This window comes from Canis lupus, chromosome 2, assembly GCF_003254725.2.
Source record: "Canis lupus dingo isolate Sandy chromosome 2, ASM325472v2, whole genome shotgun sequence".
Classification (NCBI taxonomy): Eukaryota; Metazoa; Chordata; class Mammalia; order Carnivora; family Canidae; genus Canis; species Canis lupus.
In genome coordinates, this window is record NC_064244.1 from 42,902,146 (window position 1) to 42,930,035 (window position 27,890).

Consider the following 27,890-nt stretch of genomic DNA (forward strand, 5'->3'; position numbering starts at 1 on the left):
GCTCAACCAGTGAACCACCCAGGCATCCCTCAAATTGATTTTTTTCACCATTTTATGAATGGGGCAGCCTCCTACCTGTCCAAAAGAAAGTAGCTCCCAAGGAGCTGTACAAAATGGAGCCTTTTATAGGCAGAAGAGGCCAGGGACAAGGAAAAGGTGGATAACCTCCTCTTTCATTAGGAAATGGTGGAAGGGGTCTATCAGGTGATTACCTCACTAGTGCTGACCAGGAAATTACAGATTGACCAGTTAAGATTTCCTATCTGGGAGGGTCATTTCCCCTCTTTTTTATAAAGATTTAATTTGAGAGAGAGAGATCATGGGGGGTGTGGGGTAGGAGCTGACTCTTCACTGAGCATGGAGCCCAACATGAAGCTTGATCTCAGGTCCCCAGGATCCCCAGGATCATGACCTGAGCTGAAGGCAGCTGTTCAGCAATCTGAGCCACCCAGGTACCTCTTTTTCTGGGAGGATCTTAAAGTGCAATCAGGTAGGTATTCTTGTTGATGGGGTCTTAGCACAGGTGGCTCAATTTTGGGCCTTTTGTTTCTTTTTAACCTTTGCTAGGGAAGCCATAACAAACTACTGCAAACTGAGTGGGTTAAGTAAGTTTATTTTGTCATAGTTTTTTGGAAGCTCAGAGAATTAGAATAGAATGAATAGATTCTATTAGAATCTATTCTATTCTATTCTATTAGAATAGAATGAATTTGGATGGCACTAAGTGTACTTAAAAGTAAATGATAGGGTGGTTCTTTTGAAAGTTTAATTGCCTTTACACTGGTTAAGGGAGTAAAATTTCTTTCTTTTTCTATCCTTCTAGGTTCCTGGGTTTGGGGACCTGTAAAGTAGATTAAAAAAGACAGATCAACAAGAGAAAACAAAAGTTTGTTAGAGGGTGCTCCCACCTGGGAATAACTCAGGGATGGTTAGAATTTGCCAATTCTACCTAATTCCATAGGGGGAAGTCGGGGGGGTGGGGTGAAGGGCACTTAAATGGAAAAACAGGTGACTTCTTGAAAGATAGGTAAATGGGCCCTTAGGAGAATTGATGGGAGAAATGATAGTTTGTGGCAGTGTCTGGGTGTGGATGCTGATTTTGTACCTGTGTCTGTAGGGAAGAGTTGCTCCAGGGAAGGGGACTGATAAATTCTTTTTGGAGGCTCTGTTTTTAGGTAGGTAAGAGATAGCAGGAATTAAAATGCCTTCGTGAAACTTAAAGCTATTCTTATGTTATAAAGTGGCATATTTTGGGGTGGCATATTATGATTCTTAAACACACTTGTGTAAATGTCTTAGTATTAGCTAATAGTGTTCTTTACCTTTTTTCAGAACTTGAAAACTTTTGCCATTAACTATTCATACTTTATTTTTTCAAAACTAGATTTAAATTAAAAAAAAAACGGACATTGCAAAAATGAATAGGTAATATTAGTGGTTAGCCTCCTAGGGATTATTTTTAATCTATAAATTACCACTTGACTATTTAAAATGATAAGCTTTAAATTCTTCATTATTTTAGATTCTCCTCAATTTTTTGAAAATTTTTGGTACAAACTATAAAAATGATTTTTCATTCCCTTTAGCTATTGAAAGTGTAAATTTAATGTAACATCGTATCATAAACATCACAAAGCAGCTTAGTATGTAGCTTAATGTCAGAATGGATAATATCCTTTATCCAGAAACACTTTAGTTTTCATTTTAATTTTTGAATACTTCAAAATGTATAAGATGGTCTAGAGCTTAGAATGCCTAAATTTTTATGTAGTTTCATTTTTGTTAGGTATACTCTTCCATTTGTTTCATAAATGTATTACTGGAATTGGTCATTTCTGGTTAATCAAATTGTATCAGGGTTTTTCCCCTTTTGCTCATGGCTCATATCATATGAGCTTTTATCTAAAGTTTAAACATTTTCATTGCCATGGTGAGTTAACCATTTGTGTCCATTTCTTGTATTTGTCCCCACTTAACCTTTTCTTAAATAGTTCTCTGCAGTTTGTAATAGTGAAAATGGAATATTTCTATAATTTGAGAATTTTTTAAAAAGTATTTTAGCAAGTTGGTATGATGTTAAAGGATTCTGCTATAGAAGCAGAAAAGGAAAGATAAACAGTGATATTCTTTTGTTTTTTAAAATTTCACTTTTGAGATTATACAATTTTAAGTATAAACATTTGTTAATAGTAAACTCATTGTGATGCACAGAAAATTTGATTCCTTCATCAGTTGGTAGCTTTATATTGAAATGAGTACAGTTGCTCAGTTGACTTCTGCCTTATTTAAAGAAAAAAACAAAAACCACTGCATTTGCTGTTTACATTGGGCTGGCAACTTGAAACTTTCAGTGATGCAGTTGATAAAGGCTCCCAAAAAGTTAAATTTAGAATGCAGAAAAGGAGTTCTAAAATACTTCAGATACTCATCGTGATGATTGTAATTAAAAAAACAACAACAACAACAAAACCTTTTCATTATGGAAATTTTTAAACATGAATGTAACTAGAGAAAAAAGTGTTTACACACCTCCTTGTACTAACCTTTATAAACATGTGCAACCTCTTTTCAACTATCCTTATTAGCATTCTGTGGTTTTTAAAACAGATTCTAGATATATCCATGTAATTGTAAAGACTTCAGTTTTTTATGTACCACCATCACACTAACCATTATCACATCTAAAATGAGTAGTAATTTCTTAATGTCATTTAATGTTCCACTAATGTTTAAAATTTTGATTCATAATTTTCATTTTTTTAAAGGTTGATTGGTTTGAGTAAGGATTTGTATAAGGCCTGCATGTTTGATCTACATGTTAAAAGCCACTTATTTGTTGGCGGGGGACCCAGTCATTTCACCTATCAAGTATCCTGTGATCTGAATTTATTGGATTACTTCCCTTCGATTTCCTTAATTTCTCTCTGTTGAACTTCCTGAAAGTTAGTAGTTAGATCAGATTTCAGATTCCATCTGGGGTATACAAGAATACATTCTAGATGATGTCATGTACATCGTAGTGTGTCACATCTAGAGACACTTGATGTCTATTTGTGATGAGAACATAGTAATTTAAAAAAATAAAGTTTACTGAGATAGTTTATTTACAGTGAAATTGGCCAGTATTAAGGGTACAATTTAATCTTTGAGAGATGTGTACCTTTGTGGAACCACAGTTAAGACAAAATCAAGAAAAACCCTCCCTTTGGGTCATAGCCCTATACCCCTAAACTTCAGCCCCCCCCCCATCTAGTTTCTGTTATATTTTTGCTTATTTTAGAATTTCATTATAATTGGAGTCTTATAGTAGTATGATCACTGTCATTTAGAAGAGCATAAGAAGATAATTTTGGCAAGGAGCTCCAGGTCTAATTCCTTCCATTTTTATATGACAGGGACTTGCCATGAGGTGTTGAAGCCTTGTTTCACTGAGTTGGAGAGACTGGACCTAAATGGCGCAGCATGACTTTGCTCCAGCCTGGCTTAATTTTCCTACTCCACCATCATCAACAAAGGTACTCTTTCTTGCATTTCTCTCTTTGTGTCTACCTCTCATTTGTTCTTGCTGTACACAAATGTAGTTGAAATGCAAAGCCTTTAATGTTTTTGTGGAGAAAAATTTTTTGTATTACCATCTATGCTATTTCATATGGGATCTGTTAGTTTTTATTGTTTAAAAAGTTAGTTTTCCGTCATCGTCTGTACCATTTATTTCAGTTGTCTTTTGTACTAATCAAAGTTCTGCATATTTTTCAGTTAAATCCATTGGACACATTGCGTCTTACCTTTATTTGTACTATTCTTTAGATAACTTGCTTTACTTTCTGTTCTATAGGTAAATATGTTAAAAAATCTGAGGTTTTTGAGGTCTTTCCTAATACCCCAAAGACTACTTTTTCAGATAAATAAGACTGAATGAGGCTTCACTAAAATTTCAGGAGTGATGAAAACTTTGCATCATTGTTAAATATCATACATAAGTAATCTAAGAAATACTGTCATTTTACTTAAAAACCAAAACAGAATAGTTTGAATAAGACTTGCTAGGCCTTGCAATTGTTTTCACTTAAAAGACTTGCTAAAAGAGGAACCTTGGAATTTGTTAAAATCAGTCTAACTGGCTTAATAGCGGTCCTTTGATTTTTGTTCTTTTTTATTGTGCAAAGGAATCAAGGGAGAGTTTTGATCATCTGTTTGCCTGTTAATCATGCTCCACCATGATAAGGGGTTCATCTAACACCTTTTGGGGTATAGGCAGCTGTTACAAAAACAGTTTATTAAAAGCAACTCTTATGGGAACAGTTTTTATAATTTGCAAAGTTGTTCCCCAGTAAGGACTTGTCAGATCATAATAAATTGGCCCATATTTTGGCCCATAATATTGTACAGATGGATTCTCTGAAAGGTTAATTGACTTGCCTGTTTTTCACACAGTGACTATGAGTCTAGACTAGAGTCCAGGATGCATTTCCTATTCTGTACTCTTTACATAGGACTCATTTGGGAATGCTGCCAAATGGTTAAACATCTCATTTCATAGCCTATGCAATGGGATTTGAAATGGTTAGAAAATGGTGGCTTCTATTGATTAAGGTGCTGAGATCACTTCTTAATTACAGATTCTTTGTTTGCCCCTTTTCCTCTTACCTGCAGGTCTTTGCAATTTCCTCCCGCCTTCCCCCTTCTTTTTAAACCCAGCTGCTCTAATCTCGCCCTTAGCCAGCTCATTTTTCAGGCTTACTTCAGAGCCTGAACACATGAGTTTCCTGCTACACACTTTTCTTTTTTCTATTTTGTTTAATTTCTCTGAAATAGGTATAAGACTTGTTTTCATTTTCAAGCAAGTTGATAAATTATCAACATCTGGAAAGTTATAAAACATTGAAAATATTGAGAATAATTTTTGTCTTCATTTAGATGTTAATCGGAAGTTGATTAACTTTTTTTTTTTTTTTTTTAAGATTTATTTTTCATGAGAGACAGAGAGAGAGAGAGGGGGCAGAAACATAAGCAGAGGGAGAAGCAGGCTCCTTCGCAGGGAGCCCAATATGGGACTCAATCCTGGATCCTGTGATCACATCCTGAGCCAAAGGCAGAAGCTCAACCGCTGAGCCACCCAGGCATCCCTAACTGTTTGTTTATATGGTGAAATCCTACTGCTTTGCAGAACCTGACCCTTGATTTGGGTATAGGTCTTCATGAATGATGATTTTGAGCATTGGGATTGCCTATTCTAAATCTGTTATTCTCATTTATTCTACATTACCTACAGAAAATTTATTTGAACTCCTCACTACTTGAAATTATTTATTTTGACCTTACACAGTGTGATTTTGACAAATACAGACCTTTTGTAATGACTTCTTACACCTTCCATCTTATCCTTCCATGTCTCAAAATCACTATTTATGGGTTCTCATTTATAATTAACCTCTAGTTTTCTGCCAGAGCCCTTTTAATCTTACCATGAATAAATGGAACAGAGATTAATTTACTGGGGTTGGGGGACTCTCTGTTGCAACTTAATGTAAGTCTTTCATTTACTTGTTCAAAGGGATGAGGATGTGAAATAAAAAGTAAAGACAGTTTTGGAAGTGCACTTTTTCGTAGTTTTCTGAGGTGTATAGAATTTTAGCCCCATCATGTGGTGAAATTTTAAACTGCATGTGGTTGATTTTATGTGGAATAAGGCATGGACATTTGAGCTGTTGATTGGGATCCAATAAAAAGTAAATTTTACATATGTTTTTGTATATACATAGGTTTAACTAAAATAATTGTCACACATCTGTAGTGCATCAGTACTTTATCTTGTGGTCTTCTGTTCTCTTATTCCATTAGAAAATGTAAATTGATACTGCTACTGTGATCCTTTAATAGGTCTGTAGTTCCATTTTAGGGAGTAACATATATTATTGAAGCAGTACTAAACTGAAATGATTGTAGATACTGGAAAAGTTTAGATGCCTCTTTGTTTTAGATGCTTCTCCTGGCCATCTAACTCTAGGAAGGATAATAAAATCATCCCTTTAATCAGGTTGAGGTATTCTTTCATAGTCTTTTTAGAAGAAGGAATATTCCAGGAGCACCTGGCTGGCTCAGTCAGAAAGGCATGTCACTCTTGATCTCAGGGTTGTGAACTCAAGCCCCATGAAGGTTGTGGAGTCTACTGAAAAAAAAAAAAAAAAAAAAAAGATTCCAGAGGTGTGAAAATACAGCAATTTTTATCCTTTTTAAGTATAAGGTAATACCTGTTTTAATGATATTCCACTACAGAAGGTACATATTCGTATTTGTATTCAATATTCTTTAGTTACCTCTCTGGCTAGAGTGTAGCATTAGTGCATAATGGATTCTTTCATGGTAACATCTAAAAAAGTGATTAATATTTTGCCAAAACTTCTTTTAATAATGCATAAACAGTGTCGGTTTGCATTGAGAATGTGTATTTAAAGTTCAGGCTAAGAGAGAATTGGAAAATTCAGTCAGACTGATAGTAGAGTTCATTGAAACTTATTTACTATGTAGAGTTTTTGTTAACTAGTGGCTCATATTGTGGTCATCAAAGAAGAAATGGCTACATTATTTTTTAAAGGAATCCAGAGAAAGATTTTAAGTATGTAAAGGGATAGGGATGGTCTCTTTCTTGCCCATAGTAACATGTTTCTTTTTATTCATTATTACATACCAATGATTGTATAAAACAATTTGTGTGAATAAGAGGTAAATTCTCTGTTTTCTTTCTTCCATTTACAAAAGGCTATTTTAAATGGTTTGAAGTTGAGAGAAGTAGATAACATGCCCCAAAGTGCTGGAGCTAAGATAGGCATTCATGTGTGCAAGACTTTAATACTTACCAACTTACTAAATTTCTTTTCTTGACTATTAGGTAGTACACTAATTTTCAGAAATGAAATACTATCATGCTTTTATGCATACACCAGAATGTATTTTTATCCTGGTTTGGATAAATGAAATTTTTTTCACTTCAAAGATGGCATCTCCAATTTCTATCATCACTGCATGCACATGTAACTTTTCAGTGTCCATGCGTAATCTTTTATTGAGCAGATATACATGGATAATTTGATTAGTTTACCTATTGATGGACTAAGCTGTAGGAATGTCTAGGCATCTCTTGAATATATTTGTAGGGTAAATTCTTAGTAGAATCAGTAAATCAGAGGGTTTGTACATATTGATAGATAATGTCTAATAGTTCTCAAAAAAGGTTGTACTGGGGTGCCTGGGTGGTTCAGTCAGTTTTAAGTGTCCCAACTCTTTAATTTCTGCTCAGGTCTTGATCTCAGAGTTGTAATTTCAAGCTCTGTGTTGGGCTCCATGCTAGGCGTGGAGCCTACTTTAACAAAAAAAAAGTTATTTAAAAGCCCATCAGAATTTTATGAGGGGGACTAATGTTTTCAGTTTTGGCAATGCTGGATGTTATCACAATTTAAAATCTGCAATTAGATGAAAAATGGAACTTCATTGTTTTGATTTGCATTTTTAAAATTATGGTTGAGTATATTTTGGTGCAGTGAATGGTTTTTTTTTTTTTTTTTTTTTTTTTTTTTAGTGAATGGTTTTTTAAGAACTACTTGTTCATGTAATCTGTTACTTAGTGATTTGTAATAGCTTTTTTTTACACGTTGGGGAATTTGCCATACATGTTGCAAATATTACAGCTTATTTGTTTTTTTTTTTTTTTCAGTTTTAAGTTTAGATTCCAGTATAGTTAACATACAGTGTTATATTGGTTTCAGCTGTACAATGTAGTGATTCATCCATTCTATAGATGGTTTGATAATTCTTTGAAAAACCTCACTGAAGATTTTAATGGAACTTACAAAGGATAGATAAAAATTAAATGAATACTTACTAAACACCAATATAGTTTTGTCAACATTCTGCTATGTTAACTTTTCTTTTGGAAGTAAAGCATGTATACATTGAAGTCCACTGTAGTATTCACAGTCCTTAATCTTCATTTTTCCCCAGAGGTATTCTCAGCACATGTTCTTATAACTACATATGTGAATGTCAAACAGTATTGTCATGTATGTTTAAAAAATTTTTATCAGTGATTTTCATTTATATGTCTGCATCTTTTACGTTCATTATATCTTTGAAATTTTCTCTACTCATGATATCTGGAAATGTAGTGTAATCATCTTAAAACTATGTGGTGTCCTATTTTGTTTATCTGTACTACATTTTATTTGTCCATTTAAGTTTAAATTGTTGATAACGTAACTTTGGCTACTATAGAGAAATACTGTATTGAATATATATATATATTTTTTTTGCATTGCATATTCTTATGCTATCTCCTTGTACACATGGATAAGATTTTTTTTTTTTTTTGGATAAGAATTTTTTAGACCAATGCTACTCACACTAATGATTAAGAAAATAACCTGGGGATTTTGTTAAAATGCAGATTTTGATTTCAGTAGTTCTTGGGCAGGGCCCTAGTTATAACAGCCTTCAAAATGATACTGATTCTGCTTGTGTGTGGACCACAGTTTCAGTAGAAGGCTTCAACTTAGATGTAGAAGGAAAATTGCTGAGACTTGGTTAGATATTGCAAAATTCCTTTTCTGTATGGTATACTGATTTATACTGCTGTATGTTCTGTATAACTATTCTCTTTACTTTAAATTCTTGCCAAAACTTTGTTAGATTAGCAGTTAATTTTTTTGCCAATCTTTGTAAAAAAAAAAAAAAGCATTTTCACTCTTTCATGGACATGGGAGTTACATTTCTGTGATGCCTCTTTTGCCACCTTTGTTATTTCTTTTGGGTTGCTTTTTTTTTTTTTTTTAAGATTTTATTTATTTATTTATTCATGAGAGATACACACAGACAGAGACACAGGTAGAGGGAGAAGCAGGCCCCATGCAGGGAGCCTGACTGATCATGCCCTGGGCCGAAGGCAGGCGCTAAACCGCTGAGCCACCCAGGTGCCCTGGGTTGCTTTTCTTTTTCTTTTTTTTTTTAATAAAATTTATTTTTTATTGGTGTTCAATTTGTCAACATATAGAATAACACCCAGTGCTCATCCTGTCAAGTGCCCACCTCAGTGCCTGTCACCCAGTCTCCCCCACCCCCCGCCCACCTCCCCTTCCACCACTCTTAGTTTGTTTCCCAGTTAGGAGTCTTTCTTTTTTTTTTTTTTTTAATAAATTTATTTTTTATTGGTGTTCAATTTTCCAACATACAGAATAACACCCAGTGTGCATCCCGTCAAGTGCCCCCCCCTCAGTGCCCGTCACCCATTCACTCCCACCCCCCGCCCTCCTCCCCTTCCACCACCCCTAGTTCGTTTCCCAGAGTTAGGAGTCTTTATGTTCTCCCTTTCAGATATTTCCCACACATTTCTTCTCCCTTCCCTTATATTCCCTTTCACTATTATTTATATTCCCCAAATGAATGAGACCATATAATGTTTGTCCTCCGATTGACTTACTTCACTCAGCATAATACCCTCCAGTTCCATCCACGTTGAAGCAAATGGTGGGTATTTGTCATTTTTAATGGCTGAGTAATATTCCATTGTATACATAAGACCACAGCTTCTTTATCCATTCATCTTTCGTTGGACACCGAGGCTCCTTCCACAGTTTGGCTATTGTGGACATTGCTGCTAGAAACATCCGGGTGCAGGTGTCCCGACGTTTCACTGCATCTGTATCTTTTGGGTCAGTCCCCAGCAGTGCAATTGCTGGGTCGTAGGGCAGATCTATTTTTAACTCTTTGAGGAACCTCCACACAGTTTTCCAGAGTGGCTGCACCAGTTCACATTCCCACCAACAGTGTAAGAGGGTTCCCTTTTCTCCTCATCCTCTCCAACATTTGTGGTTTCCTGCCTTGTTAATTTTCCCCATTCCCACTGGTGTGAGGTGGTATCTCACTGGCCCCATTTCCCTGATGGCCAGTGATGCGGAGCATTTTCTCATGTGCTTGTTGGCCATGTCTATATCTTCCTCTATGAGGTTGCTGTTCATGTCTTTTGCCCATTTCATGATTGGATTGTTTGTTTCTTTGCTGTTGAGTTTAATAAGTTCTTTATAGATCTTGGAAACTAGCCCTTTATCTGATAGGTCATTTGCAAATATCTTCTCCCATTCTGTAGGTTGTCTTTTAGTTTTGTTGACTGTATTCTTTGCTGTGCAAAAGCTCTTTTCTTGATAAAGTCCCCCGGGTTGCTTTTCGTACTGATTTATGACAATGTACTTCTGTACACACTATGTATTGTATGTATGTGTGTCATTTTTAACGTCTTTAAAGTTATTTTTTTCAGTCTTGCATATATGTTTCATTAGGTTTATTTGAGTACCTTATAATACTTGTTGGCTATTTTATTTTCTTTGTTGGCTATTTTAAATGGTATTTACTTAATGTAATATATTTTTTATTAAGTAAATTTTCTGTCCAACGTGGGGTTTGGGCTCATGACCCTGAGATCAAGAGTCACACGCTCCACAGAGTGAGCCAGCTAGGTACCCTTAAATGATGTTCTGAAGAGCTTTATTACTGGAGTGTGTGGCTGATTCAGTTGGTAGAGGATGGGACTCTTGATCTTGGGGTTGTGAGTTCATGCCTCATTGGGCATAGAGCTTACTATTTATTTGTTTATTGCCATTTTGTTTTATTAAAAAAATTTTTTTTATTGGAGTTCAGTTTGCCAACATATAGCATAACACCCAGTGCTCATCCCGCCAAGTGCCTCCCTCAGTGCCCATCACCCAGTCACACCAGCCCCCCCACCTCCCTTTCCACTACTCCTTTATTATTTATTTGTTTTAATTTTTTTCCCCACTACTCCTTTAGAACTTACTTTAAAAAGCTTTATAATTAAGTCTTTGTCACAGATACATCTTGTGGTAGTGTTGTATCTAGCAACTTTAGTTCATACTCTGTTATATTTTGGATTTTTCATTCACAAATAACAGTTTCCTATCTACCTTTTTAGCCTTATTACTTGTATTTCTTCTTGTTATTGTGCTGTGTGTCAATCTGTGAAGGGTCTGGGTTTTATCCTACTTGTAAGCTAACATAGGTGCTAGCAGGAGACATGAGATTCCTAGATCAAGGGCCAAGAACTTTATTACTTACTAGCATGATAAGCATGATTTTGGCAGTGGTTCTTCATGCCCCCTAAAGCCTTTGATGGTTGCCATGGAAGGGTCCAGGTGGATGCTACTACCCTTGGTGCTGAGTGGGGAATCTTCCATATTTATAATAAGCCTGCTCTTTGTCCCAAAGATGGATGTTACCTGTCATCTCATAAATGTTGCTCACTGTAAACATAACCTTGAGAAATGGGCTATACAAAGAGTGGTGGAAGCCTTGCATTCTTGGCACACAAGGAAGAATGGAAGGGAATGCTTAGAGCCCATGGTGGGTTGCCTGTACCAACAATCAGCTGATCAGCCCTACATGTTCTTGTCCAAACTTGAATTTTTGTATGGTTGTACTACTCTGTTAGCCACTCTGATTATTCTAACAGAGACTAGGACCAAATCCATTTAATTGTTTTATACAGCATTTAATTAAAGCTTCTATTAACAAAAGTTGGTGAATTCCTTAGATTTCTTTTTGACCAGACCATCACCTTGAGAGGTAGCTTGGCCTGTACTTTCTCTTAGGGGAAAGAAGCATCATGTCAAGAAATAATCAGGGCAGAATCCTGGTATTTTAAAAGTATTAATAACTTCATTTTTTTTTAAATCATAATTCCTACCTAGGAAGTGGTTAAGAAGAGATGATCTCTTTTTTGGATGTGCTACATTCATTGACCAAATTGTCTCATTAAAGTGTATGAAGAGTTGAGGAATGTAGGTTTATAGGTTGTTGTGAGTTGAATGCTGAGACTATTCCTCTTGTTTGACGATACTGGATGTCTTTGGATAGTATGGAGTGTAGAATAACTTGAATATTAATACTTGAATATTGACGCATTGCAGGTTGGCCTTTATGACAAAAGATGTACTATTATTGGAATGTTGATGGCCTGGAACACCAAAAAAGTGACACCAAAATATATGACATGGATTAATTTCAAGGGTCACATTCCTATTAACCAGTCAGATTGCAATAGCAACACTGTAACTGAAAATTTTCAACAGTGATGAAACACTGTTGATAACTCTTAAGTGATCAAAGGTTTCATATCTAAATATGGCCTCCTTCACAGTGGGACAAATGGATCAACTTTAGGCAGGCTCACAGACTGGCATGCAGAGGTGGCTTCTCCATCAGGAAGAAAAAGTAGTCTATTTTGTGACCAGTCTATGGTGGTGGACAGTTAAATATCTGGTGTGACACATGCTGCGGACTTAAGCAATATTCTGATTTTAGTTGTTCTTTATGCCAGCAATCTACTGTAAGTATCTGAGTAATTCAGATTATCTCAGCAGCAGCAATATTTTCACAGTTTATAACCCCAAAGAATTACCTTGAAATATGCCAGTCTCTAGTTTTTAAGGTGATCAATCAGATGACTGGGACATTGGCAACAGTCCCAAGAAGCAGAAAAACATAAAATATGTAGTTCTTAGACTTATCCTAAGGCCAGGGTTGTTGTTGTTTTTTCCTCCTCCATTTTAGCCCATTGTGATGAATGACACTTAATCTACTTGGTCTTCCAGAGTTCTTGGGGTCAGATGGCTGCTGCCACCCAACGGACAATGCCCTCTTTTAACATGGTTGAATCAGCAGAGAATGAACCGGACCCAGGCGTTTAGGGGATTATGATTTGAGAGCCTTATTGAACCGGGAGCTTGTTAAGGTATCAGGAAAGGGATAAGGTTTACCCTAGAGGGTAGTTGTCATTTCATGCAAAACAGATGTCTCAGTGGGGGTCAGCTGCATTCTCAAATACTTTACATTTGATCAAGAGTTCAAGTGGGCCCCCTTTTCTGTTCTTAGTTTGAGTTCACTTTCTTTTTTTTTTTTTTTTTTAAGGATTTGGGTTTTTTTTTGTGTTTTTTGTTCTTTGTTTTTTGTGTTTTATTTATGATAGTCATACAGAAAGAGAGAGAGAGAGAGGCAGAGACACAGGCAGAGGGAGAAGCAGGCTCCATGCACCGGGAGCCTGACGTGGGATTTGATCCCGGGTCTCCAGGATCGCGCCCTGGGCCAAAGGCAGGCGCCAAACCGTTGCGCCACCCAGGGATCCCCTGAGTTCACTTTCATTTTGAGAGCTCAACAGTAGGGCAAGAGCCGTATTCCCTTTGAAAAAGGGATGTACATGTCAGGCACATGGTACCGCTGTACTGGAAAATAGCCTCCAACTACTATATCTCTGCTTTTTTTTTTTTGCTTTTTTTTTTTTTTTTGCTCTTTTCTCTCTTTCCTTCTGGGAGCCTGTAGTGCTTTTGCTAGACTACCTGAGGGGGGACAGGAATTACCTGTCATCTTGTGGTATTCCGAATGGAAGAATCTTGAGCATTTTCAGTACAAGCATGTAACATTAGTACCAAGCTAAGACACAACAAACAATAGTACGTTGAATTGGCTTAAAAGCCTCACCAGCAAGATCACCCTAATTTCTCTTTCCTGCTGCTGAATTTTCAAACTCCAAAATCAGTTAAATTGAGTCATTGGGGCACCTTATCTCTCAGTGCAGGGCACAAACTAAGAAGTTTTGTACATGCACTTCAGGGTTAAAAATCAAGCTTACTGGAGATTACATGATTTCTTCATCAATGAATGTGGGAAAGTACAGGGTGGAGGAGAAAATAACTCCTTTGGGGATTGCATGGATGGTTTGTAAACTTACTGTTTCTCTTCTGATTCCTCCACCCAAGGTTGGTGTTGCTTCCTACTCTGTGTACCTTCTGGCTTCAGCAGACTGCCAGGATGGGGTCTTTCCTGTGCCATGCACTGCACTGACATGTCTTTGCCCACATTCATCAATATTTTCAGCAACCCCTACTTTCTGTTGTCTCCTCATGGGAGTGGGTAGCTCATGAATTGTGCATGTGTGTCTAGCAGAGCTATAAAAGTTTGTTCCCTTCTTAAACACCAGCATGTTAGACATTCTCATTAAAGTAAAGCTGCTGAGGTTGATGTAGTGGGGAAGAGAAAGGGACCAGGAAGTACAAAGCGCACAGAACACTTCCACTACAGGAAGCTAGGTTCTGCATTTATTTTGTTTCCAAGTAGGCTGTAACCTTAAATTTTCTTTTAATGGGTTTTTAATCTTTCTAAAACTGTATCCTCATTGTTGGCATCAAGTGTTTCATCTTTGGAGTTACCTTGACTCAGCAGCCACAACAGTATTGTTGCGTTTCAGGTGGGACCCCGTTGTCATAATAAGAAATCCAATCATCTAACTTGGGAGAGTTAAAAAACCTAAAGCACCGTTTGGGCACCTTGTTTCCCTTCTGCCCTTTGCCAGTTAGCTGCTAAGCACATTGAGGGACCCTTGCTTCCACCTATCACTTGGATGACAGCACTTGCTGCCAAAATCTTGAGAGTCTTTGTTTACACCCTAATGTGGCCTGGAGACCCTTGTATTTGTTTTTTTTCCAGGAAATTTAGGTTCTGTTAGCATTACATCCTAATCACCAGAACTGTTAGGGGGCTGTGAATGGTTTGCTTTTTTAACCCTACTTGGAGGCTACTGTGGTAATGTGTTAGTGTTTCATGTATGCTGGCTGAAGGTATGAGACAAGGAGACTATCTTTCATGGTGCAATACATAGCATGAGGCTGAGGCTGGGGGCAATAGGGGGGAAGCACCAGTAAGTCCTGCAAGTGACACTGTGGAAGGGACTAGTGGCTGACATGGGTATGTGCACTGGGTTTACATTGCAAATGAAGAACACTGCTCATTGTCCTAGAGGCAGTTGTAACGTAAGTCCAGTCCAGAGAAATGGTCAGGGCAGCTTATTATTTTATTTTATATTTTTAAAATTTTTATTTATTTATTTATTCATGAGAGACACACAGAGAGAGAAGCAGGCCCCATGCAGAGAGCCCGACACGGGACTCGATCCCGGGTCCGCAGGATCACACCCCTGGCCGAAGGCGGCACTAAACTGCTCAGTCACTGGGGCTTGCCCGGTCAGGGAAGTTTAAAAAGAGTTTTGAAGTTTTGATTATGATCATAAGAGATTAATGGACTGATACAGGGAAGAACAGCAACTTTTATAAATAGGTGTGACTTTTTATAGGTTTTCATAGATTCCTAGTTTTTATTTTTATTTTTTTTAAAGATTTTATTTATTTACTCATGAGAGACAGAGAGAGAGAGAGGCAGAGACACAGGCAGAGGGAGAAACAGGCTTCATGCAGGGAGCCCGATGTGGGACTTGATCCCGGGTACCCAGGATCAGGCCCTGGGCTGAAGGTGGCGCTAAACCGCTGAGCCACCAGGCTGCCCCTATAGAGTCCTAGTTTTTAGAAATAGTTTTTATACATTATTTTTTTTCTTAGGATTTTATTCGTAAGTAATCCCTCCAGCCAACATGAGGCTTGAACTTAGAACCCTGAGTTCAAGAGTCGCCAGCCCCACAGACTGAGCCAGCTAGCTGCCTCTATATTATTATTTTGATAATTTAAAAGAAAACCCAAACATTTGTTTTGGGGAAGAGGAATTTGGAAATAAGTCTGAAGAACTTAGAATTTCAGCTTCATTTGTCATGACTTTCTGATGTTGAAAACCTTGAGCTACTTAAAATCAAGTAATATATGATAGAGTATTATATTTTGTTACATAAGAGAAGTACACTAAGTTTTGCCTTGTTTTCCTTAGAATAGTATTTTACTTTTAAAGTTTTTGGGTAAGTATATGTGGTTATTAAACTTTTTCAGAATGGTTTCCATTAGACAAAATAGACCAACGGTGCAATCTATCTTAATAAGTTACCAGTTACCAAATGTATTGAAAGTAACTACAGAATATTCTTAGCCATTTAGAATTCTTGGAAATAAATTGAGCCAGGTTTTATACATATGTTTACCTATGTGCTTATTTTGTTTCAGTCGTCATTAAATTTTGAGAAGCATTCTGAAAACTTTTCATGGACAGAAAATCGTTATGATGTGAATCGTCGACGACACAACTCTTCAGATGGCTTTGATTCTGGTATTGGACGTCCTAATGGAGGTAAAATTTGCTAAGAAATGAAAGTTTAAGGATAATTTTCTTGATCTTTTAAGAATGTTGATAGTGATTGAATATTTAAACAGAACTATCTTTAAATTTATAATACTTTACCATTATTAAATAAAGGTAATTTTGGAAGGAAAGAAAAAAATGGATGGCGGATGCATGGAAGAAATGGTACTGAAAACATAAATCATCGAGGGGGATACCATGGTGGAAGTTCCCGTTCTCGTAGCAGTATTTTCCATTCTGGAAAAAGCCAAGGACTACATGAAAACAGCATACCTGACAATGAAACAGGGAGGAAAGAAGACAAGAGAGAACGCAAGCAGTTTGAGGCTGAGGATTTTGTAAGTTTCTAATAATTTTAATACAACTGAGGTTTTGACAAGTGCCATTTTACCATCAAGGCTTTCTCTCTCTCTCTTTTTTTTAAAGACTTTACTTATTTATTCATGAGAAATCCCTTATTTATTCATGGGGGTGGGGGCAGAGACACAGGCAGAGGGAGAAGCAGGCTTCCATGCAGGGAGCCCGACATGGGACTCGATCCCAGGTCTCCAGGATCAGGCCCTGGGCTGAAGGCGGTGCTAAACCACTGAGCCACCCAGGCTGCCTGCATCAAGGCTTTCTCAGGAGATTTTATCACTATGGTTCGTTTTCTATAGAAATCAGACCTGACAGGTTCAATTATTTTTTTATGTTTATTTTAAAGATTTATTTTTTTATTTTAGAGAGTACACAAGTCTGCTTGAATGGGAGCAGGAGGATGGGCAAAGGAAGAGGGAGAGAATCTCAAGCAGACTCCCTGTTGACTACAGAGCCCTACTCAGGACTTAATCTCATGGGATAATTATCTGAGCCAAAATCAAGAGTCAGATACTCAACCCACTGAGCCTTGTGTTTCATGCCTGGTAGTTTATTTTTCTGTATATGCTCATTTTTCATTCTGTACATATTTGAGTGGTTGTCGGTAGATGGGACAAGATAGGAAGGTCCTTACTCTCATTGAGTTTCTATTCTATTTAGATGCATTATTGATGTAAAAAGTAGTATTTTGCAAGAGAACTTAGACAAGAAGTGACTTGATGGTTACTTTGAGAGGTCAGGAGAGGTTTCCCTAGGAAGTGACATTTAATTTGGGACCTACTTTGGTTAAGGGGTGAGCTTTGTTAAAACTGGAAGGAAGAGAGCAGCCCGGGTGGCCCAGCGGTTTAGCGCTGCCTTCAGCCCAGGGTGTGATCCTGGAGACCCGGGATCAAGTCCCACGTTGGGCTCCCTGCATGGAGCCTGCTTCTCCCTCTGCCTGTGTCTCTGCCTCTCTCTCTTTCTCTTATGAATTAAAAAAAACAAAACAAAACAAAACACAAAACTGGAAGAGGGGAAGGCCTCTAACTAAGGTTAGAAGTGAGCTAAGGCCTCTAAGGTTAGACGTGAGCTTGTAATGTTTAAGGGATAAAAAGGTCAGTATGGGTAGTGACTATTAAACCAGGTTAGAGAGGTTGCAAGGGATTTTGATTGAATAGGACTTTGGCAGATAAAGGTAAATAATCTTCAATTATTTTAAACCTTTAAATTCAGTTTAATTACAGATGTAGTAGGAGGAAGCCCCTTTGGAGGAAAGTCATGTGATCTCATTTAAATTATATTTATTTTAAAATATTTTATTCATAAGAGACACAGAGAGAGAAAGGGTGGGGGGCAGAGTCATAGGCAGAGGGAGAAGCAGGCTCCCGAAAGGAGCCCAGTGTGGGACTCAGTCCTGGATTCTGGGATCATGCCCTGAGCAATGGCATATGCTCAGCTGCTGAGCCACCCAGGCGTCCTTCATTTAAAAATTTTTTTTAGAAGACTATTTCAGTTGGATCTTGAATGGATTACAGTGAGAGGAGGGAGACCAGCTAGGAAGCAGTTGTAGTAGTTCCAGAGAAAACAATGGCTTAAACTGGGTAGCTATGATTAGCGAAGATAATGTTTTGGGTATGGTTTAATGGTAAATTGGGTGGAGGGTGGAAGTGAGTCAAAGGGTTTGATAGATTGGATTTAGGGCAGGGGAGTGGTGAGAAGAAAGAAGAACAAAATATTATTCTTAGGTCCTGTAATGAAGTAACTGTGTAATTGCTATGCCTTCCCACTTTAGTGGTTCATTTTTTCCACTTACTAGTTGCCATAAAATGGAATTTTTGTAATATAAGTAAATTAGTAATGATAATAGTATGATTTCATAGTGTTGTAGGGTTAAATGAGTAATGCAGTAAATCACTTAAAAACAGTGTCTTGACACATAGCAAGCACTCAATAAAACCTTGTTGCTATTGTTACCGTCTCAACCCCCACTACTGAGTTGGCCTAGCCCTGTTAGAAATCACCTATAGCCTCCACCAAAGTCTTCTGACGTCCTATTTAGTTGGTATCAAGAAATCATACTGGTATGCATACATACTCGTGTGTGTGGGGGGACTTCACAGTAACGTCAGTATAGTGTTAAGAGTTCACTTTTGTGGGTAAGTAAAATACATGAGGATTTCTTTTTTTCAGCATGTTAAGTACCTTTAAGGTATACTGTGTTGCTAGGTAATATGGAAAAATATCTGACTGGGGATCTTAAAACTTAGCTTTTAGAATACACATTCAATGCTGAACTCAATTTTCTTTTTAATATCCTGTGAATCACTTGTTGAAATAAAAATTTGTACTTTGCTTGGAGAATGTGTGTGTTAACTAATTCATGCAGCAATGAAAACCTGACAACTGTTGGGGAGTAGTCTGACTTTTCTCTTCTTTCCTCTTGACCTTAGGCTGAAAGAGTAATTTTTCCAGTTGGTACAAAGACCACATTGCCTTGAGTTTGCTGTGGTTTTTCTTTTTTTAAATTCACATATTATCCTCAGATAGTTGAGGATAAAAATATTTAAAGATTATTTCTGTGTTTTCCTTCTAGAAGTGAGAATAGACAGTAACCATTTTGATTGTTAGCAGAGTGAGCTGAAAGTAAGGTTTATGAATAGACTTTAATAGTTGATTGTATCATGCCAGGTTTTTTCTGTGTGTGTATATATACACATATACATACGTGTGTGTGTGTGTGTGTGTGTGTGTGTGTGTGTATATATGTATATTTAGATTTTATTTATTCCCTGAGAGACACGGAGAGCGTCCCATGCAGGACTCGATCCCAGGACCCTGGGATCACGACCCGAGCCAAAGGCAGAGACTCCACCACTGAGCTACCCAGGCATCCTTGTATTATTATTTTTTAATTAATTTATTTGAAAGCTTGAGAGTTGTGTGCCTGTGGAAGGGAGGGGGGCAGGGAGAGAATCTCAAGCATACTCCTGAGTGCTGAGCCCCACATAGGGCTCCATCCTACAAGTCATGAGATCATGACCTAAGCTGAAACTGAGTCTGCTCAACTGAGCCACCGAGGTGCCCCTTCACTGTGGTTTTGAGATTACTTTAGAAAAGGTTTATTTTTTTAAAATGTGAGCAGTGTTAACATTTGTTTTATTTTTATTCCAATTTCTTTCAGCCATCTTTAAATCCTGAATATGAGAGAGAACCAAATCAGAATAAATCTTTAGCTGCAGGTGTATGGGGTAAGTAATTTTAAATCTATCTTTGAGGGGTATAAAATGTTATTTGTAGATTTCCCTTTTTTTGTGTGTTTTTAAAAATAAACAGGCTAGAATTAAACTTTTTAAAAATATGTTTTTGAGTGCTCAGCTACATATAAAGGTAGCACTTACCTTTTAAAAACAGGATACCAGGGATGGAGAGTTTGATTTGAAATACTTGATTTGCACATATAAGTACATTAAGTATACTCATGAGTTTTGTTTGTTTTTTAATGGTTGTAAGTTAATGTAATTGAATCAATGTCATTTCAAGAGCAGCCTGATAATCTAAGGAAACAAAAACTTAGTTTAATTTTTAGTTTTTCACAGTTGAAAACTTAGTTAACTGAAAACTAAGTACTTCTAATCATCATATGACATAAAATTAATCTTTTTACGTATGAAAATGGTTATACATAAAGAGTGTTAAATAATTGTATAAATTTGCCTATGAAACTAATCTATGATTGAAATTATTTGCCTTTTTGATTGTCAAAGCTTAATGACATTTTTGGGTAATAACTCCCTTTTCATTAAAACTGCTGAGTTTAATTTGATAGCATCTTACAGAAGATTAAACTGCACTCATTACAAATCAGACAGCTTCTTAAAGATTCAAGTGAAGTTTAAAATAATGGAAAAAATTTAAATGTGAAGATTTGATATCTGAAAAATAAATTTAATTATTTGATGCCAAATTCAAAGGTGATGAATCCACTTTGGAACTTAAACACATGTTCATTTGTATTTTCCTATTGAAAATTATCAGCTTACCAAAAGAAAAGAAGGATTGTGGCTTGTGACACCATACTAGTCCTAATGACAAAGGCATTATTTTAAACTTTGCCACTTCCTGTGCTGTTCTTTATTGTATTTATGGGGTTGATACTCTGGGGAATTATTTTGTTTTCTTTTGATCTCCCGATTTATTTAAGGGCTTTTTAAGGGTGGGGGTGGGGGTGGTCAGACACTTTTGTTAGAACCATGTGAATGGCATTGTTTTTTCTGTATTGCAAATTAGTATTTCTACCACTCTCCCCAGGCCTACACGCCCAGACACACACATACCCAACCAAAAAAATCTCCCAAGCTCCTCTCTTAGGTATGTTTCCTTATTATTCAGTTTTTCTGGGAACAGCTGATTGCATAAGAATATAGAACCACCTGGAAGGTGTTAAATAGAATCTCTAAGAAATTAGGAATAATTTGGATTTGACTAGAATGAAAGTAAATTAAAAAATCAATGTCAGTGAGCATTTGTCATATAAAACTACCTATAGATACTATTGGTACTGATCCTTGGTTAATTTAATAATTTTAGAGATGATTTAAAGGCAAATACATTTTTGAAACTATGAGAATAAAATGTATTAATATAAAGATTTTGGTTCTACTGTTTCAGGGTTGGTCTAAGGATTTTGAGCACTAGTTGAAAAGATGTTTAAAAGGAAGATGTACTCTTTACTGTGCTTTAGGTAAACTAAGAAGTGTGTCTGCATTAGAAAAAAGAAAATGGTTAATTGTGGTTTGATTAACTGTTAAATTCCCAGTACTTCTCATAGGAATACAATGAAGCTTTCATTGTATTACACTTCACTATTCCTTTCTCACCTCCCCCCCCCTGGGTTCCCAAATACTGTTTTCCCCATTGCAACATTTAAAATAGCAATGTTCCTGAGGAAGACATGAGAGAATTTTAGGAAAGACTTCAATAGAACTTATCTAGTGCTACTTCCTTCCAGGTAAGTAAAAATTTAATAACGGGAATGTAATATGTATTAAAAAAAACAAACTAGTTTGTCCCTGAAACTATCCTTTTGTAGATCAGAAATTGCAAGAGTCTAAACATAATATCCCAGCTAAAAATAATACCTTGAGGGAAAGTAATTACACTGTTTAAAATACAGTTACATAAGTTTAATTCTACTTAGAACTTAATTAGTTTTGGAAACACCTTCATGTAGCTTTTATCATGTCTTTATTGTTTTGATCTTAGGATCACTTTTTGAATGCCTACGAGTAATACTAAATCTATCCCTAGATCCTTAATAATTTAAAATTAAAAGAAAAATTAAAGGTACTTGAGTGTGCCTGTGACAGTTGTAAAATATTAAGTTATGTAATTTTTTGGGATGTGAGAAAGAAAAAAAATGTGTTTCTATGCTACTTGAGACGTGATTAATGACTGTTCATTTGTGTGTTTTCAGAAGTCCTACTGGCTGTTTTTGTGTCGATGAATTATGTCAGCAATATATTATTGGCAGAGGCTAACATTTAGTACTTAAAATGCTAAATAGTGAAAATTTCATTCACTAGTAATTAAGCATAATCTTTCAGCTCAGCATTTATTTTTGTGTCTATTTCTTGATAACTTGATGGACTTTTCTGATTTTTTGCTCATATCTGATAATACTACTTAAAAGCATTGAGGTTAATTTTTAAGATTTTGTTTAGCTTTCTAAAAGCAAATTAGTTGACTATTTCTTAAAGGTGGGTTATTTTCTAGAGAATTCCAGTGATACTAGCCAAAAGTATACAGATGGGTGACAAGATTGCATGGAGTTAGATGAAAACCAGTTTTTTAAAAAATGAACTTTGTAAATAGAATTTAAGAGAAAGGAATAATCTTTATTGAATTTCTTTGTAAAAGCATTGTTGGTAGTTTATACATGGAAAAGACTCAACTTTCCTTCAATATCTTATGTGAAAATAATTGTTAAAATAACAAGAAGGTATTGCAACATATGTTAAGTTGAGAAGGGAAAATTAATAGGACTTTATTAGGCAACCTGACAGAAGTAAATTGGACTAATGGATTAGAGTTAGAAGTTTTATTTATTCATCATGTAAGTTGTTTCAGAAGTTTTGAGTAATGTAGGGGGACCTTGTTAAAGAAAAACACCATACATACCCTTACTTTTGACATAATTATTAAGTTAGTGAAACTCATTTGTTTGAAACTCCTACTACATCAAATTAAAAAAACGAAAGCCAAAAAGATGTAAGTAGCATCAATTTATGTAAATCAGAAACTAATTTTCTGCATTAAAATTAGTGTTCACAATAGGAATTTTTTTTAATTGCTGTGGTACAGATTGAGTTTGATATTTGTGTATTACTGTGTTTTATGTGACTAAATTTCCTTTTCAAATTAGTGTGAAAATTTAATTCACATGTAGTTAACCCTTTGTTTGGCTATATGCTATTGTTCACGCATTCAGGTTGCCTCTTATATCAGGATGATAACCTTAATCAGTAATTTGGCATCAGAAAACAGTGGACTTTGACTTCATTTGATAGTGTACACTTACAGGCTTCTCATTCTGAACAGTTATAGGCTTCTTGTATTTTTAGTTGGGGATAGTAAACATTTTGAAGTACTTGGCCTAGCTATACTTTAATTCTGTTTTGTCCACTGGTATAATAATGTAGTGGTTAAGGGTATTTGCTTTGGAATCAGACCTGGGTCTAAACTTTAGGTCTTTTACCTAATGGTTATTTAGACTTTGGGCAGATGACTTAATCTGAGTGAATTTTCTGTGAGATGAGAATGTTTACAATAATTATAATGAGAAAAGCGTTGTTAATAATAAATTGTGTAAGAGGTTTAAATTGTGTAAAGTTGATCTGTTGTGTAAAATCTTTGATCACATTACAGGTATGTAATGAATATTAACTACAGTATGTTCAAATCTAGTAAGCAGTACATATTCTAGTAGATTTATTAAAAAACAAAAAGAATTTCTAAGTGAGAGATCAAAGAATAAAGTAGTAAGTGACTGAAACAAAATATATACAAGACACCTATATGGAGAGTATAGTGAAAGACAAAGAGGATGAAAAATTGAGATGCCCGCTCTGAACCATACATGTTACCAAATTACTTTGTATTATAGATGGCACTATTTTATTTTATTTTTACATTTTTTAAAAGATTTAATTTATTCCTGAGACACACAGAGACAGCAGAGAACAGGCAGAGGGAGAAGCAGGCTCCACGCAGTGAACCTGAGCCAAAAGTAGACACTCAACCACTGAGCCACCCAGGTGCCCCAAGATGGCACTATTTTAATTCTGATTTTTTTTTCTCCAAAGAATTGAACTAGTCCTCTTCCCACCATTGAATTTGTATTTAAGGAAAAAATTTAAGATCACGTATAATTTTTTACACCCCTAAAACTTAGTACTAATAGTTATTATTGACTGGAAGCTTTACTGATAATATGGTCAATTAACACGTATTTTGTATATTGCATGTATTAGATATTCTTACAATGAAGTAAGCTAAGGAAGAGAAAATATATTTACAATATTACACTGTATTTGTCAGAAAAAACTGCATATAGGTAGACTGGTGCAGTTCAAACCTTGTTATTCAGGGTCAACTGTAATATAAAGTGAATATGAATAACTCAGGTTTGGTAATTAGTGCTGCCATTATCCTTTACATTGCTGTTATGTAATCATTGCTATTAAGAACACTGTTTTTATTTTTATTTTTTTTAAGGTTTTGATTTATTTTGAGAGAGAGAATGAACGTGCAAGTAGGGAGAAGGGCAGAGGGAGGAGAGAATCTCCAGCAGACTCCACGCTGAGTTGCAGAGCCTGACGTGGGGTTCGATCTCATGACCCTGAGATCATGACCTGAGATGAAATCAAGGGTTGGATGCTTAACTGAGCCATCCTGGCGCCCCCACTTTGTTTTTAAATGGGCAGGTTTATGTGGTATATTCAGGGTAGTTGTATAGGACATAAGTTAGTCTCTGTTATGTTTATTTCTGTCAGTGTTTCTCATTTTCTATAATGTAAATCAACCTAAAATTTGATATAATATTGAAATATAATTGGGAGTGTATTTTAGTGGGGGACAGTCTGACTTTTTTAGGACATTTCTAGTATTTTTGAAAAAACATTTCATAGTAACTGTGACACAGGAACTATTTTTAATTTTATAGATAAGATAAATTCATGTGATTGGAGCAAGATTCTGTAAATTTGGTACAAAGTACATGTTTCTTAAACTCTACTATAAGAATTGAATATGAATGCCTAATTAGTGCATTAGCACTATGTCTGCTTCTCTTTCCTTGCAAACCATATCATCTTCCTTTGGGTACCTTTATTTTACATTGCTCTTGTCTTTTTTTTTTTTTTTTAAGATTTTATTTATTTTACAAGGAGAGTGCACACAGGTATGTGTGCTCACAAGTAGGCAGAGGAAGAGGGAGAAGCAAACTCCCCTGCTGAGCAAAGAGCCCGATTCGGGGCTTGAACCCAGGACTCTGGGATCATGACCTGAGGGAAGGCAGATGGTTAACTAACTAAGCTACCCAGGCTCCCTGCTACTTAGCCTTTTATAATTTATTTCTTAGGCTTCATCTTTCTTTCTTCTTTTTAATTCTTCACATCTGTGGAAGCTTGAATCCACTACTGAGTTCCAGTGTTCCGTGCTCTACTGAGCCAGCTAGACATCCCTTCACCTTTTTTAGAGTATTCTCTCTTTGCCCTGAAGGCCTTTTTGAGGAAGAAGCCAGAATATTTCTTGCTCTAGATGTCTAAGAATCAAATTTTAGGAAAGTGAACTTTGTAGTCAGGAACTATGTTGAGGCTTACAGATAAAATATGTTTGCTTATCCTTTTCTATCTTTTAATTTTGATTGTTTATGCACAATAATTTCTTGTTAATTTTTTGTTCTTGTACCTTGTCAATTTTTTGTTCTTGTACCTCAGCCTTCTATGTGGGACCATTCTACTTCTTGCAGTACCTTGTTTAGAATTTCCTTCAGTAGGAATTTTTTTCTTAGTGATTGATCTTTGAAAAGTTTCACTTCTGTCCTTTGCCATATATGGTTTTTTCGAGTCCCATTTATAATCCAAGATTCTGTAGGGTAAATTAATCCCATCTTCAGCTGTTAGGTTCCTTTGTGGATACTCTAAAGTTTTTTTCTTTACTACTTTTTCTAAAAATGTGGGTTGACATGACTCCTTCCAGATGACCCTTTTCCTGTTGTATTTGTTTTCTTCTTAGAGTGACTTTAACGTAAGGACCTACTATAAGGTAAAGAAGAGATGAGCTTGTGTGCTTAATGGGCCTTGTTGAACTAGAAGTGCCTATGAGTCATGTTTGAACTCCTTTAATTGTGATGTACTGATAGAAATGTCCTCTGTTTCAACACTTGAATTCCTCCGGGACCTTGCAATGCTTAGTACCTTTTCTCAGTACCAATCATTCTGATTCTTGAGTTTCATTTAATTTAGAGTTTGAGTACCAGGCTGTTAAGATTTTCTCTTACATTTTAATTTTTAGAATTGCTAATTTAAATCTTTTTTTCCCACAATTTTACTCACACACTTACATCATCTGTTTACCAGAATAATTTACAAAACTTAAATTGTTGAGTGCTATTTCTGGTGTTCTACATTCACCTGCATTTGAGATCTTTATTCTTAATTTTTGTTTTGTTGACTTAATTGTGTAGGTTCTTTAGAAAAGCTATGTATTACCGATTTAATATCTGTGTTGCGTGCCTGAAGATTTCTTCCTTAGCCCTTAAGACCCTCAAGAAGTTGAAATGTTTGCCTTAGTAGTTGAGCCGTCTGTTTATTAACTTTTAGGAATATTGCTCAGTTTACTTTAGGTCCTTGTTCTTTCGTACTTTACCATTAAAATAAATGAAGCATCATACCAGCTCTATATTTTGAGGAGTTTGAAGCTCACTCATATGAACTTTGAGAGTACCTTCGTATCCCTACAAATCCTTGTTTAGTTTTTAAAATGGTCCATAGGAAGTTTGGTTTGGTTTGTTTGAAGTGAGGCATCCTCACAAACATGTAGACAACTTGGCATCTCACAGGATCTTATCTTATTTCATACACAGTGCTAATTTTGTTTTAGATTTTCTGAGCTTTCTCTCAGTTCTTTTACCCTAAGCTCTCCAATTATGATGAAACTGATACTTTGAGATTTTTTCTAAGGGAAGAAAGACATTTTACCACAATAATTGTGAACAAGCTCACGTGTAATACTGCACTAAATTCTAGGAGTGTGTAGAAACTAAACTCAGTTTTTTTCATGTTTTAACAACTGCAGTTGGTCTTGAGAAGAAAGCTTTCCAGTTGTTGTTGCTAGTACTATCTTCAGAACGATTGAGTTCTTAGCCCTGTAGTATATATAATGCCTTCATTGTAGTTAGATGGGCAATGAGTATTTGACTTGGTATTGTGAAATAGAATCCTGTTTTCTGCTAGTCATAACTTCAGGGAGAAATTTAAAAATAAGGGAACTATATAGTTCTTTGTTTATTGGTGATAACTTTTTAAGTGAGATAAAAAGAATGAGAATGGGTTAGGAAAAATGTCTTTTTAAGGAGAAGGCAAAAATAAAATGTACTCTATATTCTGAGCATTAGGTGCAATTAGGGTGAAGTTTGCATTTAAAAAAATTAAAAATATGCTAAGAGTATAAGTTAATCTTGAATTGGTCATAGTTAACATTCTAGGCCACTAGTGAGCTGAAATCATCTGTATTACTTGACATTGCTCAATTCTTGCTATATTTTTAATTATGTTGTAGCTTTATTTTTGAAGCAGGAAGCTCACGCTTATAGCTTATATAGCTCATGCTTATATAACTTAATTATTTTACCCTGGAAGCAGCTATTATTCTTAAACATAATCTAGGTTTGGAATATGCTGCTTTTTTGGTGGTTTAATTTTTTGCTAAAATATAAACTGTATGTAACCCTTGCTCGTGCTTTATTTATGCAGAGTATCCTCCGAATCCTAAATCTAGAGCTCCAAGGATGCTGGTCATTAAGAAAGGTAATACAAAAGACTTACAGCTATCTGGATTCCCAGTGGTAGGAAATCTTCAGTCACAGCCAGTTAAGAATGGGACTGGTCCAAGTGTTTATAAAGGCTTAGTCCCTAAACCTGCTGCTCCACCTACAAAAGTAAGTTCTACATTTTTAAAAATGCAAGTTTTAAGTTGGTACCAATTAAGTTACTTCAGGAAAAGAATGTTAAAAATTTTACACCAAAGTGTGGGGGTGGGGGTTGTTGGTGGGTACTGACTTTTAAGTGCAAAGACTTGGCTCACTGTATGTCATTAATTTTAATTATCTTTTAGATGCTGTGTGTGTTTGTCCATGTATGTTT

The 27,890-nt window shown here is 35.9% G+C and overlaps 1 protein-coding gene across 6 annotated transcripts in view; it reads left to right on the forward strand.

The window, feature by feature from the left end:
• Positions 1-27,890, forward strand: part of GPBP1 (GC-rich promoter binding protein 1) — a 72,729-nt gene that overhangs the window by 28,628 nt on the left and 16,211 nt on the right. For 4 of the 6 annotated variants that reach the window (XM_049102834.1, XM_025448388.3, XM_025448387.3 and 1 more), the window contains exons 3-8: positions 3,396-3,515; positions 15,996-16,119; positions 16,246-16,469; positions 19,649-19,715; positions 20,776-20,835; positions 27,501-27,685. In XM_049102834.1, the coding sequence (XP_048958791.1) occupies positions 3,453-3,515; positions 15,996-16,119; positions 16,246-16,469; positions 19,649-19,715; positions 20,776-20,835; positions 27,501-27,685 (723 nt within the window). In that variant the 5' untranslated portion in view covers positions 3,396-3,452. The remainder of the gene's footprint in view (positions 1-3,395; positions 3,516-15,995; positions 16,120-16,245; positions 16,470-19,648; positions 19,716-20,775; positions 20,836-27,500; positions 27,686-27,890) is intronic. The other 2 variants (XM_035713548.2, XM_025448391.3) reach the window with 1 other exon arrangement.